This window comes from Oncorhynchus mykiss, chromosome 1, assembly GCF_013265735.2.
Source record: "Oncorhynchus mykiss isolate Arlee chromosome 1, USDA_OmykA_1.1, whole genome shotgun sequence".
In the NCBI taxonomy this organism is placed as follows: Eukaryota; Metazoa; Chordata; class Actinopteri; order Salmoniformes; family Salmonidae; genus Oncorhynchus; species Oncorhynchus mykiss.
Genome location: NC_048565.1, coordinates 28,293,931 through 28,309,917, shown reverse-complemented (window position 1 = coordinate 28,309,917; position 15,987 = coordinate 28,293,931). Strand labels below are relative to the sequence as shown.

The window sequence follows — 15,987 nt, the reverse complement described above, 5'->3', positions numbered from 1 at the left end:
TATAGAGGCACAGCTCCTCTTACATAGATAGACATGTTCTGTGTGGCATGGCCCACAGATACTTTTGTATATATAGTGTATGTGGACACCCCTTCAAATGAGTGGATAAGCTATTTCAGCCCCACCCGTTGCCGACAGGTGTATAAAATTTGAGCACACAGACATGAAATCTCCTTACACAAACATTGCCAGTAGAATGGCCTTACCGAAGAGCTGTGACTTTCAATGTGGTACTGTCATCGGATGCCACCTTTCCAACAAGTCAGTTCGTCAAATTTCTGCCCTGGTAGAGCTGCCCCGGTCAACTGTAGGTGCTGTTATTGTGAAGTGGAAACCTCTAGGAGCAACAATGGCTCAGCCGCGAAGTGGTTGGCCACACAAGCTCACAGAACGGGCCCGCCGAGTGCTGAAGCACATAGTGCAAAAAAACGTCTGTCCTCGGTTGTAACACTCACTACCAAGTTCCAAACTGCCTCTGGAAGCAACGTCAGCACAATAACTTCTCGTCAGGAACTTAATGACATGGGTTTCCGTGGCCAAGCAGCCGCACACAAGCCTAAAATCACCATGCGCAATGCCAAGCGTTGGCTGGAGTGGTGTAAAGCTCGCCACCTTTGGAGCAGTGGAAACGTGTTTTCTGTAGTGATTAATCACGCTTCACCATCTGGCAGTCTGACATACGAATCTGGGTTTGGCGGATGCCAGGAGAACGTTACCTGCCCCAAAGCATAGTGCCAACTGTAAAGTTTGATGGTTGAGGGAATAATGGTCTGGGGCTGTGTTCATGATTCTGGCTAGGCCCCTTAGTCCCAGTGAAGGGAAATCTTAACGCTACAGCATACAATGACATTCTAGACAATTCTGTGCTTCCGACTTTGTGGCAACAGTGGGGAGGGCCCTTTCCGGGTTTCAGCATAATGCCCCCGTGCACAAAGCGAGGTCCATACATAAATGGTACATTGAGATCGGTGTGGAAGAACTTGACTGGCCTGCACAGAACCCTGAGCTCAACCCCTTCAAACATCTTCGGGATGAATTGGAACGTCAACTGCGAGCCAGACCTAATTTCCCAACATCAGGGCCCAACCTTACTAATGCTTTTGTGGCTTAACAGAAGCAAGTCCCCCCAGCAATGTCCCAACATCTAGTGGGAAGCCTTTCCAGAAGAGTGGAGGCTGTTGCAGCAAAAGGGGGGACCTATTTCATATTAATGCCCATGATTTTGGATTGCGATATTTGACGAGCAGGTGTCCACATACTTTTGGTCATGTAGTGTACTTCACAGCAGCACTGTGACTGGCCTTTAAGTGTTGTTTTATCAACCAGCAAAAATGGATAGCTTACAGTCTAACACACACACACACACACACACATACACAGGGGTTGTGTAAGCTCTCTAGGCTACTCCTGGGAGCTGTCACAATTATGAGCTGGATGGAATGGCGAGACTGTGACAGCCTCACTATACTGACCCTGACATTACTTTGCTGCCAGAGTGTTCCAGGCTAAGTGAACTCCATGTTTCTGACTAGTTTGGCATTCATGTATACAGCTATGGATGGTACTTGGAAGCGCTCTAAGATTTCATGTCACAGGATTTAAGTATGAATTTGCATGAATATTATTGTAAATAGAGGTAGGATTGACAGGGAAATTGAGGTTTGAAATAGTTTCGTAATTCGTACAGATTGAGGCTTTTCAGGGTCCATGGGGAGAGAAGCCTCAACCTTTTCAGATTGACAGAGTTGTGGGATGTTTGGTGTATTGTACTGACTCCAACACAACATTTTGCTCCTTCTGTAGGCCATGGGAAGAACCATAAGGATGCCGCGTCTGTGCGTGCCACTCATCCCATACCAGCCGCCTGTGGGATCTACTACTTTGAAGTGAAGATTGTCAGCAAGGGCAGGGATGGGTACGTATTTGCTGATAGTTAGTACCCCACGATCTGTTTACTCATGTTAGCTATTACTGTAGGCCTATCTCTATTTCTGCAGTGGAAAATGACATGTTGAGCAACGTGTAGAGAAACTAAAGAGTAGTAAATAAAGGAAAGTCACTTTGGGTCTGAAAGGATTAATCAGTCCAGCTATTGACCCATATCAGACTGACTCATGTTGTCTAAGCTAATGATGTCTCTGACCTTTCACCTCCTGTTGTTGTCTCCAGGTACATGGGGATTGGTCTGTCTGCCCAGGGGGTCAACATGAACAGACTGCCTGGTGAGTATGAGGGAAGGTAGAGCGATGGCAGAAGGGAAGGTAGAGCGATGGCAGAAGGGAAGGTAGAGCGATGGCAGAAGGGAAGGCTGTGAGTCAGTATGGGATGAGTGTGGGTTTTGGAGGTCAGAGGGTTCACAGCAAGAACCCTGCCCTGCCTATAATCTCTGCTGGATTGGTTTAGGATTGAAGGACAAGGGGTAATAGTCAGTGTGTGCTTTGGTTGTGCGACTGTAATAGATTGTGGACAACTACTACTACTACTACAACTCTAAAATGAACCCAAACAGTGTTATCTTCAGATGGATCTCCTCACACCATCACTGCAGCAGTAACCGATGTGATTCTAGATGGGTTTTTTTTAACACCACATATGGTTCAGTTTTTACTATTCGAGGGGCACAGTTTTAAGGTGTTAATCTTTTGCATGTGGTGTGCTACGTTTTAGAGTGCCATGGTAATCTACATCCAGATTTATGTTTCCAGATTGACCGTCTTTCCTCTGGAGTGCCTGGATGGATTTAGATTCCATGTCACAGTGAAACCATGTGTAGTGATGTCTCCCAGAGTGTCTGGCTGTTCCAGAACATGCATGGGCTTGTTTGAGCTCAGCCATTAGTAATGAGAGGATGAAATGTAACATGTGAAATACCAGCAAGTACCTTTTTTCCTCCACATAAAAGCTTTCAGTGTATGTGTGAAGGTCAGGTGATAGTGGAGCTGCCACAGGCAGGGTGGCTGGCTCACATTCATTGATGAGGAAGGGAGAAATTAACAAGTAATTGTTGACCATTTAATTTCAAGAAATCCACTTAAGGCCATCTCATCTTCAATACAGTATACAGTCTGGGCCCAAATGGAATTTTCCTCAACCATAAATTCTACAATAGAGTTACATATAAGCCTACTCTTGAATGGTCAGAACATATAACAAATTGGTCTGCAGCACACTGATACAGTGAATGAACCCATCCAAGCAAAAACTCAGCCAAGGCCTGATGAGATTGGATTGAATGTAACCAAACAGGCTAGTAGATGAATGTTTTTGCCACCAAACACAGAGCGGAGATGTGAGCGGTATCACTGCATGAATACAGGGCCATCTGCACCCTGGCCTGGCCTGGCCCACTGCTCAGCAGTAATTAGTTAATCAAACACTCTTTCTTTCATCACCAGTTGAACAGACAATGGGGGTTAAGCAGAAAGTACATGTAGATTTTAATAAATTCTTGCATAATTCCATCAAATTCTCTCTCGCCCTTTCCCCCACCCTCATACACGTGAAGATGTCACTGATTGGTACAGTGGCTGCTGGGGACACAAGACAGGTTGGAAGAGGGTTGGCATATTGCTGCTGAGGGGCTAACTTTGGCACATGGGGAGCTACAGTATGTTTTCCCTTGTGCACTGATGCAATTCCCTGCCTATTAGATCATTCCTCCATGCTGCTCTGACCAATAATATGAACCCTGCCTCAGGCTGTGTCACCTGCCTATTGGATTCTCCATGGCGCCGGAGGCCTTTGGAATGCTTTGGACTCATCCAGCCAATTCTACATGCTCTTGCTGACTACAACTGCTGTTTATTCTCTCCCAGCTCTGAGTGCTTCAAATGTATCTCTGTTACACAATGGTTGGAATATGGTGGAAATGGCAGCCTGTGTGTGTGAGAGAGTTTAGTTGCATGAACATATTGTTTATGAAGATTTATTTAGGTTTCTAGTACATTATATGCCAACGGACTTCAGTACATTTCTGTGACCGTGTGGGGGTCTGGTTCTGGCTGGAATAGTTTTAATATTCCCTGTTGACCTCTGTGTGTCTGATCCCATAGTGGAGCCCTGCCCAATTCATTAGCATGTAGGGAACACTGAGCCCAGCTTTAGGACCAATATCCCTGTCAACGCTGCTCCGCAGATTCATCTAATACCTCACAGTTCTCACACACAACCTACTTTCTCTGTGCCGCTTTCACTTTTTGGTTGGTGACAGACACTGATTGAGCAGACAATACTCTCACTGCGCGCACACACACAGGCCACACAAACCCATGCACTGACTTGAAGATCTACCATCCACATCTCCCTCGGCACACAGTCTACTCTCCTTCCCCGTCCCTATTGCTACCATGCACAAACATCATATGTACTGCTCTGTTTGAGTATGACTCATCAGTCAGTGCTCCTATTCAGAGACGGATGCCTCTCGCTGGCCACCCATAGTATTGCACACTCTACACAGGACAGGGGATATCCTAATTCGAAAGAGACCATTTGTCAGGCTCAGCTCCACACCATGTCACAGTGTCTTTATGGGGATTATATTACTCATCACACTACTGGGGTCGCCCATCTCACTCCTTCCCCTCAAATGTATGAGTAGCACTGCCCTATCCATAACCTGATGCATATTAATCTAGCTAGATTTGATATGTGAAAGTGTTCGTTCAATATGCCTTGATTTTCTCTGTCGTTTCCTCCAGTTTGTTAATGTGTAATATCCAATATTCATACCATGGGTCTAGATTTCCTCTAATCACTTCTGCCTTGTTTCCTATCCCAGGTTGGGACAAGCACTCATATGGTTACCATGGCGACGACGGACACTCCTTCTGTTCTTCAGGGACTGGCCAACCATATGGCCCAACCTTCACCACAGGCGATGTGATTGGCTGCTGTGTGAACCTAATTAACAACACCTGTTTCTACACCAAGAATGGCATCAGTCTAGGTGAGAACTGCGCACCAACAGTGCAGGGTAAAAAACATCCAAGTTAATTGTTATATGAAATTAAAATATGCTTCAACAATTTGAAATGTTCCCAGGCAATTTATACGATTCTGTTTACTTGGTTGCAGATGATAACATTTTCAATTTCTTCCAGTCCATTAACACTTTTCTCTCTGTTTGTTGTCCAGGTGTAGCCTTTACAGATCTCCCTGTGAGTATTACACTGAAATGTGGACATGTTCAATGTCAAGGCCTTCTGTTGCAATCAGTAGTGGTAGCTTTGCTGCTTCCATTAGTGGTGATGATATAAAAGTCCTACATTATTCACGGTTGCCATGCCATCAAATTATCAAGTGATCAAAATTAATGGCAAGTTATTCCTATTATGGCCAGAGGGGGAATGTGTTTTCACACCTCTCCCTTTACCCACAGCCCAACCTTTACCCCACAGTGGGCCTGCAGACTCCAGGAGAGATTGTGGATGCTAACTTTGGCCAGCAGCCCTTTGTGTTTGACATTGAGGACTATATGAGTGAATGGAGGGCTAAGATCCACGGCATGATCGCCCGTTTCCCCATCGGAGAGAGACTGGGAGAGTGGCAGGCAGTGCTTCAGAAGTAAGGGATCCATACCCACACCACAATTATCACTAAGGCTGTTGCGGTGACTGTATTACCACCACACCGGCGGTCACGAGTAATGAAGGTAGTCAAATTCCACGTGACCGTTTAGTCACGGTAATTAGGCTTCTCCAAGCTCTGATGCTGCTGATGGTCATTAGTAGCCTACCAAACATATATTATTTAGTATATGTAACGACTAGATTAAATCAACAATAGTCTGATGGGTGACAATATTAGCCTATCACCTGTGAATTATATATTATGACTTATATTATGATGCCCAGCATAAGAAACAATGCCTTTATTTTGCGACTTATTCGAATCCTAGTCACACAGCTCAAGTAGCCTAGCCCATTGGCCTATATGTTTTAATGAGGTTTGTATCACAACTCAAGTAGCCTAGCCCATAGGCCTATATGTTTTAATGAGGTTTGTATCACACCTCATGTAGCCTAGCCCATAGGCCTATATGTTTTAATGAGGTTTGTATCACAACTCATGTAGCCTAGCCCATAGGCCTATATGTTTTAATGAGGTTTGTATCACAACTAAAGTAGCCTAGCCCATAGGCCTATATGTTTTAATGAGGTTTGTATCACAACTCATGTAGCCTAGCCCATAGGCCTATATGTTTTAATGAGGTTTGTATCACAACTAAAGTAGCCTAGCCCATAGGCCTATATGTTTTAATGACGTTTGTATCACAACTAAAGTAGCCTAGCCCATTGGCCTATATGTTTTAATGAGGTTTGTATCACAACTAAAGTAGCCTAGCCCATAGGCCTATATGTTTTAATGAGGTTTGTATCACAACTAAAGTAGCCTAGCCCATAGGCCTATATGTTTTAATGAGGTTTGTATCACAACTAAAGTAGCCTAGCCCATAGGCCTATATGTTTTAATGAGGTTTGTATCACAACTAAAGTAGCCTAGCCCATAGGCCTATATGTTTTAATGAGGTTTGTATCACAACTAAAGTAGCCTAGCCCATAGGCCTATATGTTTTAATGAGGTTTGTATCACAACTAAACATAACTTAATATAATTAAGCACATTAATCCGCTTTACAAGTGGAGTAAGAGCCTAACTGGCATATATAAGCAGTATGTGAGTTTCAAGTTTGGGGAAGATCATTTTCACCATAAAAATGCTCCTTTTATAATAAAAGCATTACATGCATAATTGCATTTGCGGTCATTTTTGATGATTGTGTTTTCTGCTAATTGAACATTCGAGCTTATAGCCTAGTACCATGTGGTTGTATTAATTTGGGATCTATCTCATCCCACAACTGTCCCAGACTAATATTTATTTCTTACACAGAATAGAATAGGTCGACCTTTTGTACTATAGGGGATAGTAGATTGACATAGGCTAGTACTTTTGCTGTTCATTAAGCCTACTCATCTTGTTGGCTGACGAAAAGTAAATGTGGACAGTTCTTCCAACATCTTCAATATGCACCTCGGAATTAGATAAGGAGGCGCCCAGTTGCGTCCCCGATGTGTCTCTGTTCACTTGTAGCCTGTGAGAAAGACCCGATCACGTGATGGAGCGCGCAGCACTCCGGGAGAAGGGCACAACGTCCGCTGGCCGCAAAAGTCATGGCATTTTTTAGGGTGCATTATGGCCACACAAAGGGGATGCCGCGTGAAATTCTAGATGCTATGAAGTTGTTCTCCAATTGTGAATGAGAGACTATTGGAGTGTGTACAGCCTGCGCAAAAAACTAAGCAGAGCTCATGCCTTTCTAGCAACTTTTTTCAAATCATCATTAGAATCTCATCATGCAATCTTAAAATGTATTAAAAATCAAAACATATAGCCCAATGTTTGTAAATTTACATTGTAATCTCTAAATTAAGCATATAGGAGTACCTATTTCTTTGTTAACTGCTCAACACAGAATAGCCACATGTGCACACTCCCACAAATCGTTTGGAGAAAATATAATTTCTAATTTATTCCGCTTTGTTGAATTGTATTCTTCATACTATAAAATGATTCAAAGTAAATCTTGTCTGCTAAATGAACTAGTGTAGCCCACAGCCAGATCAGGACCTAACATCAGGACAACTCAGAGTATGCTATTCTGTTCTCCTGAAATAGACTACATTTAATTCATATCATGTTTCTTTAGACCTGTCTAAAATAAATAAAGGATTTAATGTGAAGGTGTAGTCTATATTACATAGATTTAATGTGAAGGTGTAGTCTATATTACATAGATTTAATGTGAAGGTCTAGTCTATATTACATAGATTTAATGTGAAGGTGTAGTCTATATTACATAGATTTAATGTGAAGGTGTAGTCTATATTACATAGATTGAATGTGAAGGTCTAGTCTATATTACATAGATTTAATGTGAAGGTGTAGTCTATATTACATAGATTGAATGTGAAGGTCTAGTCTATATTACATAGATTTAATGTGAAGGTGTAGTCTATATTACATAGATTTAATGTGAAGGTGTAGTCTATATTACATAGATTGAATGTGAAGGTGTAGTCTATATTACATAGATTGAATGTGAAGGTGTAGTCTATATTACATAGATTGAATGTGAAGGTGTAGTCTATATTACATAGATTGAATGTGAAGGTGTAGTCTATATTACATAGATTGAATGTGAAGGTGTAGTCTATATTACATAGATTTAATTTGAAGGTGTAGTCTATATTACATAGATTTAATGTGAAGGTGTAGTCTATATTACATAGATTTATTTGACTTTTTTAAATGTTGATGTTCCCAAGATCAGCATCAGTGGCTTGTAGGCCACTGTGGAAGCCTGGAGATGCTAAATGTGTTTATGTTAATTAACGGTCAATTACTGTGAGACTGTCAAGCAAATAGCTGTCGATCACCAGCTGACAGAATTTTGTGACCGCCACAGCCCTACTGATCGCCCACCCTAACAGACTACTTTGTCTTTCTCTGTACTACTGTAAGGCTAAACCATGTCTTTGATTCTTTCAGCATGGTATCCACCTACCTGGTGCATCATGGGTACTGTGCCACAGCCACAGCCTTTGCCAGGGCTACAGAAACCTTGATCCAGGAGGACCAGACCTCCATAAAGAACAGACAGAGTGAGAACCACACAAAGGCTCCACGCTGACAATACCACGGAAACACTGAAGACCAATCACTGTCATTAATTTTCCGCACAGTCATCCATCCAATCAGTTTGTAATGGTAACATGCATATTTTTGTCAACAGGAATACAGAAGCTGGTATTGGCAGGGAGGGTTGGCGAGGCCATCGAAGCCACACAGCAGCTGTACCCTGGGCTCCTAGAACACAACTCCAATTTACTGTTCATGTTGAAGTGAGCAGCCTTGAACTCAACTATGGGACTCTTATGGGTGTTTATTGAAGGGCTAAATGGAGGAGTATTGGAATTGTGGGGCTTAGATACGCACTGCTGGTCTTGTAATGCCCTTTGCAGGCTCCGTCACATGCAATACAACCCTAGAAGCACTTAGCAGTAAAGCTGTGGCCTGCTTCCCAGCTGTGTGTTTATGGCACAAAGACATTAGATTAATAAATACTGTGATCCGATGAGAAGCAGACACACGGCAAGAAGGCCAGTATTTATGTCTCTTATAGAGGTAGAAAGGAGCTTGCTGTAGCAATAGAGGAGCGTTACACAGAGAGGGGGCAGGGTGAGCACAAGGTCGCAGTTGCTGCCGCTGAGGGAACTCATGGTTTGATTGGTCATGCCTGTTGCTCCATTTTGTCATGGAAGAGGAGTGAGCGGAGCGGTGGCTGCTCTGTTTGACATTCATCCAATGGTAATGACATGTATCCATAAAGCCAGATACTGATACTCTGGAACCAGTCTGACCTGTTTCTGTTGCATTTCTATATTTCAGGGTACAAAGACGTGATCTTACGTGGCCACACCTTTGCCGACCTCTGAAAGCAATTGAAGTATTGCAATAACAATTGTGTTCAGACTGCATGAGATATCAGACAGTTAAGCAGAATGTAGTGGTTGATATCTGACAGTACAATGTATTCCTGGATAAACAATGTCAGACATGGGTTGTAAGAGGAGTGACGAGACTCTTAGATGGATAGTGGAGTGGGTGTGAATGATGTCGGTGAGACTAATAAAGAAGCATTTCAAGTCATTTAGAAGATGCTCTTATCCATAGCGACTCAGTGCATCCATCTCCGCAGTCGTAGTCCAGTCAAGTACATTTTTCTTTAATACAGTAGTTATCTGCAAAGTCAGCGCTAGTATGAAAAGACAAGTGTGAGTGTTAGTGCAAAGAAGGTGAGGGTGTTAGCCATTTGTTTGAGTGTCAAAATAGTGAATGTCAGGCAGATTAATAGTTGCCCGTCCCTCCCAGGTGTCGGCAGTTTGTGGAGATGGTGAACGGTACAGACAGTGAGGTACGATGCTTCAGTGTCCGCTCCCCCAAGTCCCAGGACAGCTACCCTGGCTCCCCCAGCCTGAGCCCCCGACATGGAGCCACCAACCCACATCTGCACAGCGCAGGTAAGGGAAACACCTGCAAAGCCACCTATCCACCCTACACACTCCTACTTACCTATCCATCCACGTAGTGTGTTACACAATCCTCTCTCTTATCTCTTTGTATCTGTTTCACCCTGGCTCTCTATCCACTCCAGGAGCAGACAGCCCAACATGCAGTAACGGGGTCACCCCTCCCAACAAGAACAAGAGCCACAACAAGTACCCTGGTGTCAGCTCTGCCTCCTCCTCTTCCTCTTCCTCCCCTTCCTCTGTTAACTACTCTGAGTCCAACTCCACTGACTCCACCAAGTCCCAGCCTCACAGTGGCACCAGCAACCAGGAGACCAGGTGTGTGGCAAGGCAAGGGTTCCTCTGTTTAGTAATGTATTTCTGTTTTTACTGGGGTGTCTGTCATCTGTGTCCATGAATGTGAGAGAGAGGAAAACCATCTGTGGTATGATGTTCTGTATGGATGAGTGAACCTGACTTGGGTCCTCTGCAGTGACAGTGAGATGGAGATCGAGGCAGAGCACTACACTAATGGGGTGGCGGAGAACTCCTCTACTCGGATCATGAACGGCACCTACAAGCATCAAGAAATCCTGCAGGCTGAGGACGGCAGCCTGGGCAACGGAGTGGCAGGTACAGGCGCTTAACACACACACACGCTTCCTATTTTGATTGTCAGGTGCAAGTGTAAAATACACTCTCAGTCCGCGGCTGGCCTCTGACCCTGTGTGTGTGTGTCTCCTTCCTTGGAGAAGACAGCTGTGCCTCCAGACAGCTGTGTGGAGGGAACCAGGCAGCCACAGAGAGGATGATCCAGTTTGGCCGCGAGCTGCAGGGCCTCAACGAGCAGCTGTGCCGGGAATACGGCAAGAACGCCACGCACAAGAAGATGCTGCAGGTACCAGGGGGGGAGACGGGCCTGGGAGGTTTCACACAAAATAAGGCCGGTACACTGTGTGACTATGACTCACAAATTATATAGTTGTCAACCACCGCCCTAGGGCATGTTTTGTTATGCTGCAATACAATGACTTGCAGGATTTCCAAGGGCGGCAGTGGTTAAGAGCGTTGGGCAAGTAACCGGTTCGAATCCCCGAGCCGGTAAGGTGGAAAAATCTGCCATTCTGCCCTTGAGCAAGGCAGTTAACCCCGAACAACTGCTCCCAAGTGCCGACAATGTCGATTAAAGCAGACCCCCGCACCCCTCTGATACAGAGGAGTTGGGTTAAACATGGAAGACACATTCCAGTTGAATGCATTCAGTTGTGCAACTGACTAAGTATTCCCTTTCCCCTCTGAGCTGTTTACACACATCTACTTGTATATGGCCATTGGGTCGGCAACAGGCCCGCAAGAGGTTTTTTTGTTGGCCCCCCCAAAGTTTTTGTAAAAAATATATATTTTCGTTTTTGGTCAGAAAAGACTGTAAACCCCCAGGAATTCAGCTAAAAATGTGTTTAATTTAGGAAATCTGTTTCCAATAGACGTGTGTGATTGTGTCTCAATGTAATTCAAGGTATAAAATGATTGTTATTTTCAAATACAATCTCTTTTTAGGCTTAGTTGTGGTCAATTTCCAGTGTGACAAATTATTATAATTATGTTCCGGCACCCCGACTCTCCACTCTGACAACAGAAAACGTCCTGCGGCTGAAGGTAGTTGCCTACCCCTGGTCTAATGATGTTCCCTCTGTTTACGACAGACCATTCTACTGCTCCCAAATCATAGTCATTAATGGGCTATTCTGCTTGAACTGGTCACAATGTTTTCTTTCTTTCTCTTTATCTCCCTCTCTTTTTTTACTACAGGATGCATTCAGTCTATTAGCGTATTCAGATCCCTGGAACTGCCCAGTTGGGCAACAGCTAGACCCAATGCAGAGAGAAAATATCTGCTCTGCTCTCAACAGCGCCATCTTGGGTAAGGCTAAGTTTCACACACACAATGACATGAAAGCACACTGTAGATGTTTGTTTTACTCCCGATCACAAGTTATTTTTCTACAATGATGCCCAACACGTTTTGTTGGGCTTGGCAGTGTGTGTTAACTCTCGTCTAATGAAACACGCTGTACATGTTGCCATGTACAAGTTTGAGTCACACCGGTGGAGGCTGCTGAGGGGAGGACCGCTCATAATAATGGCTGGAATGGAGTGGTATCAACCACATGGAAACCACGTCTTTGATGTGTTCGATACCATTCCATAGACTCCATTCTAGCCGTTACTATGAGCCGTCATCCCCTCAGCAGCCTCTACTGAGTCGCACATGCTTCGTTAATGTACACACTGATGATCCCTGTGTTGTCTTTTGACCCCTCAGAGTCTCAGAACTTGCCTAAGCAGCCCCCTCTGATGCTGGCTGTAGGTCAGGCCACAGAGTGTGTCCAGCTCATGGCCAGGGTCCGCTCAGGCTCCTGTTCCTTCGCCAGAGTTGACAGCTTTTTGCACTAGCCCCAGTCCAGGTGAGTCTGCACGGACACACACACATAACGACCCTCCCCTTCTAGCATCATGTCAATGATTGTTGAGCCTATAGGGAACGTTTATGGAACATTTTTGACTACACATGGCCCATGCTGTTATCATCAACATTATCAAACATGATTGTAAAGGTTACAGTTTGGAGTACAGAAATAGGGTTGAAAAGATTACAATACAGGAGTTCCAAAATTGTTTCTTTCATCCTTAAGGCAATGTTCAGGACTACAAAGAAGATCACTTTCCAATGGGTTGCCAGATGACTGAGGAGACCATGTGTTTGAATTGGTGTGTCGCTTGCCATTTGGCAGAAGCAGGATGTGCAGGGGAATGAGGAGAAAGCTTGTTTTTAATTTAGTATTATCAAATACAAAATGTGTGACACTATTTAAAGATAATTAATTATTATTCTGTTTATATAGTCATTTTCAAGTTTTTATTTGGTCAGTTTGTTGTGCTCATCTTGAAAAAAATAATCGAATTCCGTTTTTGTTTTTATGAGTGGATTTGAATTCCCTACACAGTATTTTAAAGATGTTCATCATATCAAATAAATTCACATTGGCATGCTTTGTCGTTACCAAGCAAGATACTCTGGTTTCTCATTCAGAACTTTCACAGGACTTTTGTCGTCTCAGTATAAGATATTGTAGAAAGAGGACCAGAATTTTTTTGGTTCAAATTCTTACTTCTTAGTATGCCTTAGTACTCCAAAAATGGATTCAATTGAAAGTTAAAGGTCTGAATTTGATTCTGAGACTGCACGTGGCTGTAAGCCACTAACCCGCTGGTCACCTTAAAGCCCCAGATGGTTGCACAAATTAAATAATGACACTGATTCATTTCGGAGTTTCAATATAAGTGTAGTGTATTTCCAATCAAGTGTCTCCACTAGTTTGATGTGTAACATAGGCTGCGTTTACACAGGCAGCCCAATTCTGTTTTTTTTTCTTCTTCACTAATTGGCCACTAATACATCTTTTGACCCAATCAGATATGTGCTGAAAAAGATCTGATGTGATCGGTCTAAAGACCAATTAGTGGAAAGAAGATCAGAATTGGGTTGCCTGTGTTGGGCTGCCTTATGTTACACATTAAACTAGTGGAGACACTTGATTGGAAATACACTACACTTATACTTTGTACTTGCACACAGTAAAAACACACAGACATACAGTGCTTGGGTCGTTTGAATTTGGATATCACTCCTGGTTTTTACTTGCTAATTGTATTGAAGATACCTTTTATGAAGTCAGATGTTGAATATATACAATATAATGATATATTGAATAAAAAAGTGGAACTATTTTCCAAATACAAGGCTTTTAATTTGACCAACTTTTCTAATAACCAATGGTACTTGCCAGTTGCCACACTTATTCCACACAGTCAGTCTATCAGTCTTTTCATATTAGTGCTTTGAAAGACCATTGTCTTATCATTGCCAACATGCTTATTCTGGCTTTCTTGCAGTTCTATTTTTCTCACACAGACCCAGTCATTTTTACAAATGTGGCCACAACTTTGTTTCTTGTTTGTTTTTGTTCATTGTATTCACAGTTGAATGTGTTTTGGTCTTTTTTGTTACAGTATGTATTCTCTTATATTTAACAGATGTTCTCTTGGCACAAATGTTGATCATTGATGTATTAACCCAGTATTTCAGCCAGCCAGCAGGAGGCGCTCCACTGTTTGTTGAATGTAGTTTAGCAGATTATATTACATTTATGTTTCAGATTAGCTGCTGGCCATCATGAGATTGATATTGACATCCCCTACACCTGTTAGACATATTGCAATGTGTTTCATTCACTTTTTGACAATCATGTAAAGCATGTTTGTGAAGCAAAGGGCTGGTGGGAGTAGAAATCATCAGCTTGCAGCTTGTTATTAGTGTTTGGTAGACTTTAATATCCCTTAACATTGTTCACAAAGGCCATTTGGATTATTATTATTTTTTTTTTTACACAATCTTTACATTTGCACATCTATCTGCATCATGGGCTTATACTTGCTAAAATATGTGAAAAACAAGAACAAATACCTTCACTTACTTGTGAGGGTCCTCTTTTGAATTGCAGTAGGAAGCAAAAGAAAGGGCCTCATGACCTCATCCAAAACCTGTGAGAGTCAACTGACATACTGGGGCGTACTGTCTTTTGAAGCATACCTATACACATTGTAACCCATGTTGGAATCAAATTTGAGTTATTTTAACTCATGTTGTTCAGTTAATTAAGTCTCTAGACGGCCCTATCCGTTCACATGGGTTTTCACTATTCTGTTTAATGGTCATTCAGAATACAACCAGTCCTAGGCTTTCAATATTGGAAGCAGACAGCAGATAGGTATTGATAATAGCTTGACATTATAGCAAATCATGTATCTCTTGGTTTCTTTCAAAAACAGCAAATGGCTTTTTGAACTCAATAGAATAGCCACCCAAAATGTATATTTCCATTTTAAGAGAATTCATTATACAGTAGAATTTGTAACTTGACTAATATATAGGGATGTGTGTGTAGAAAGGGAGGAATCTGTTGAGCTTCTCCTGGGACTTTTATGGACACACCTACACCTACTCTAGCAAACAACCTCCCAGTTTTCCTTTTCTGTTTTAAATTGGCCTTTGGAGCTATCCGTGCTTCAAATGGAGAGGCGAAGGTAATGGAATTAGGAATTGAAAACAAGCTGTGCACAATATACTTCTATTATGATTTACATTTCATATTGAGTTTAGCATTTGTGAAATGAGTTACCCTGTACTTAGCATGAAACTTTTAAAACCTTAAACAATAAAAAAGAAATTATAATTTAAAAAAACATACCTATGTACTGGAAACATGATAAAGAAATATTGTATTCTGTTTTATTTTGACAGAATTATTTTTATTAAAATACACATCCATAAGCATACTTTCTTTGGTCTTGTCATTATTTTGTGGACATCCTGCTTTCGAGTGATGGTGACTTGAGGTTGATTTGAAGTTTCAAAGAAACAAACACGTAATACATACATAAGTTGTTTGACAAACCAATTCATTCAAGGGGCTTTATTGGCATAGGAAACATATGTTAACATTGCCAAAGCAAGTGAAGTAGATAATATACAAAAGTGAAAAACAAAATGAGCAGTAAACATCACACTCACAAAACATCTGGCTTATATATACAGTATCATGGTTCCAACTGTTGAGTAGAACAGTGTGTGGTTAACAGCACACTAGCGCCCCGTACTGGTTATTGCTACTACTTAAATCACTAATAAACTAAAGAGCAGGTGGAGAAATTATTAATTGCTGAGTCACACGTCAACAAAATATAAAAATGTGTCCTTGACATACGTTTTTGTCAACTCACTACACTTTCAGTAATTCAAGAAGTTGAGGGGTTAGTCAGAAGTGACTTGAGGGTTGGGATGTGTGGAGAGAGG

General features: G+C 42.4%; 1 protein-coding gene across 6 annotated transcripts in view; it reads left to right on the top strand.

Moving 5' to 3' along the window:
• Window positions 1-15,470, top strand: part of ranbp10 (RAN binding protein 10) — a 44,076-nt gene extending 28,606 nt beyond the window's left edge. For 3 of the 6 annotated variants that reach the window (XM_021597802.2, XM_021597763.2, XM_021597796.2), the window contains 14 exons: window positions 1,804-1,915; window positions 2,170-2,222; window positions 4,781-4,948; window positions 5,137-5,159; window positions 5,381-5,565; window positions 8,554-8,666; window positions 8,798-8,906; window positions 9,937-10,085; window positions 10,220-10,424; window positions 10,567-10,706; window positions 10,826-10,971; window positions 11,883-11,994; window positions 12,397-12,538; window positions 12,767-15,470. In XM_021597802.2, coding sequence (XP_021453477.1) covers window positions 2,174-2,222; window positions 4,781-4,948; window positions 5,137-5,159; window positions 5,381-5,565; window positions 8,554-8,666; window positions 8,798-8,906; window positions 9,937-10,085; window positions 10,220-10,424; window positions 10,567-10,706; window positions 10,826-10,971; window positions 11,883-11,994; window positions 12,397-12,527 — 1,530 coding nt within the window. In that variant the 5' untranslated portion in view covers window positions 1,804-1,915; window positions 2,170-2,173 and the 3' untranslated portion in view covers window positions 12,528-12,538; window positions 12,767-15,470. The remainder of the gene's footprint in view (window positions 1-1,803; window positions 1,916-2,169; window positions 2,223-4,780; window positions 4,949-5,136; window positions 5,160-5,380; window positions 5,566-8,553; window positions 8,667-8,797; window positions 8,907-9,936; window positions 10,086-10,219; window positions 10,425-10,566; window positions 10,707-10,825; window positions 10,972-11,882; window positions 11,995-12,396; window positions 12,539-12,766) is intronic. The other 3 variants (XM_021597772.2, XM_021597781.2, XM_021597790.2) reach the window with 3 other exon arrangements.
• Window positions 15,471-15,987: the final 517 nt, after the last annotated feature.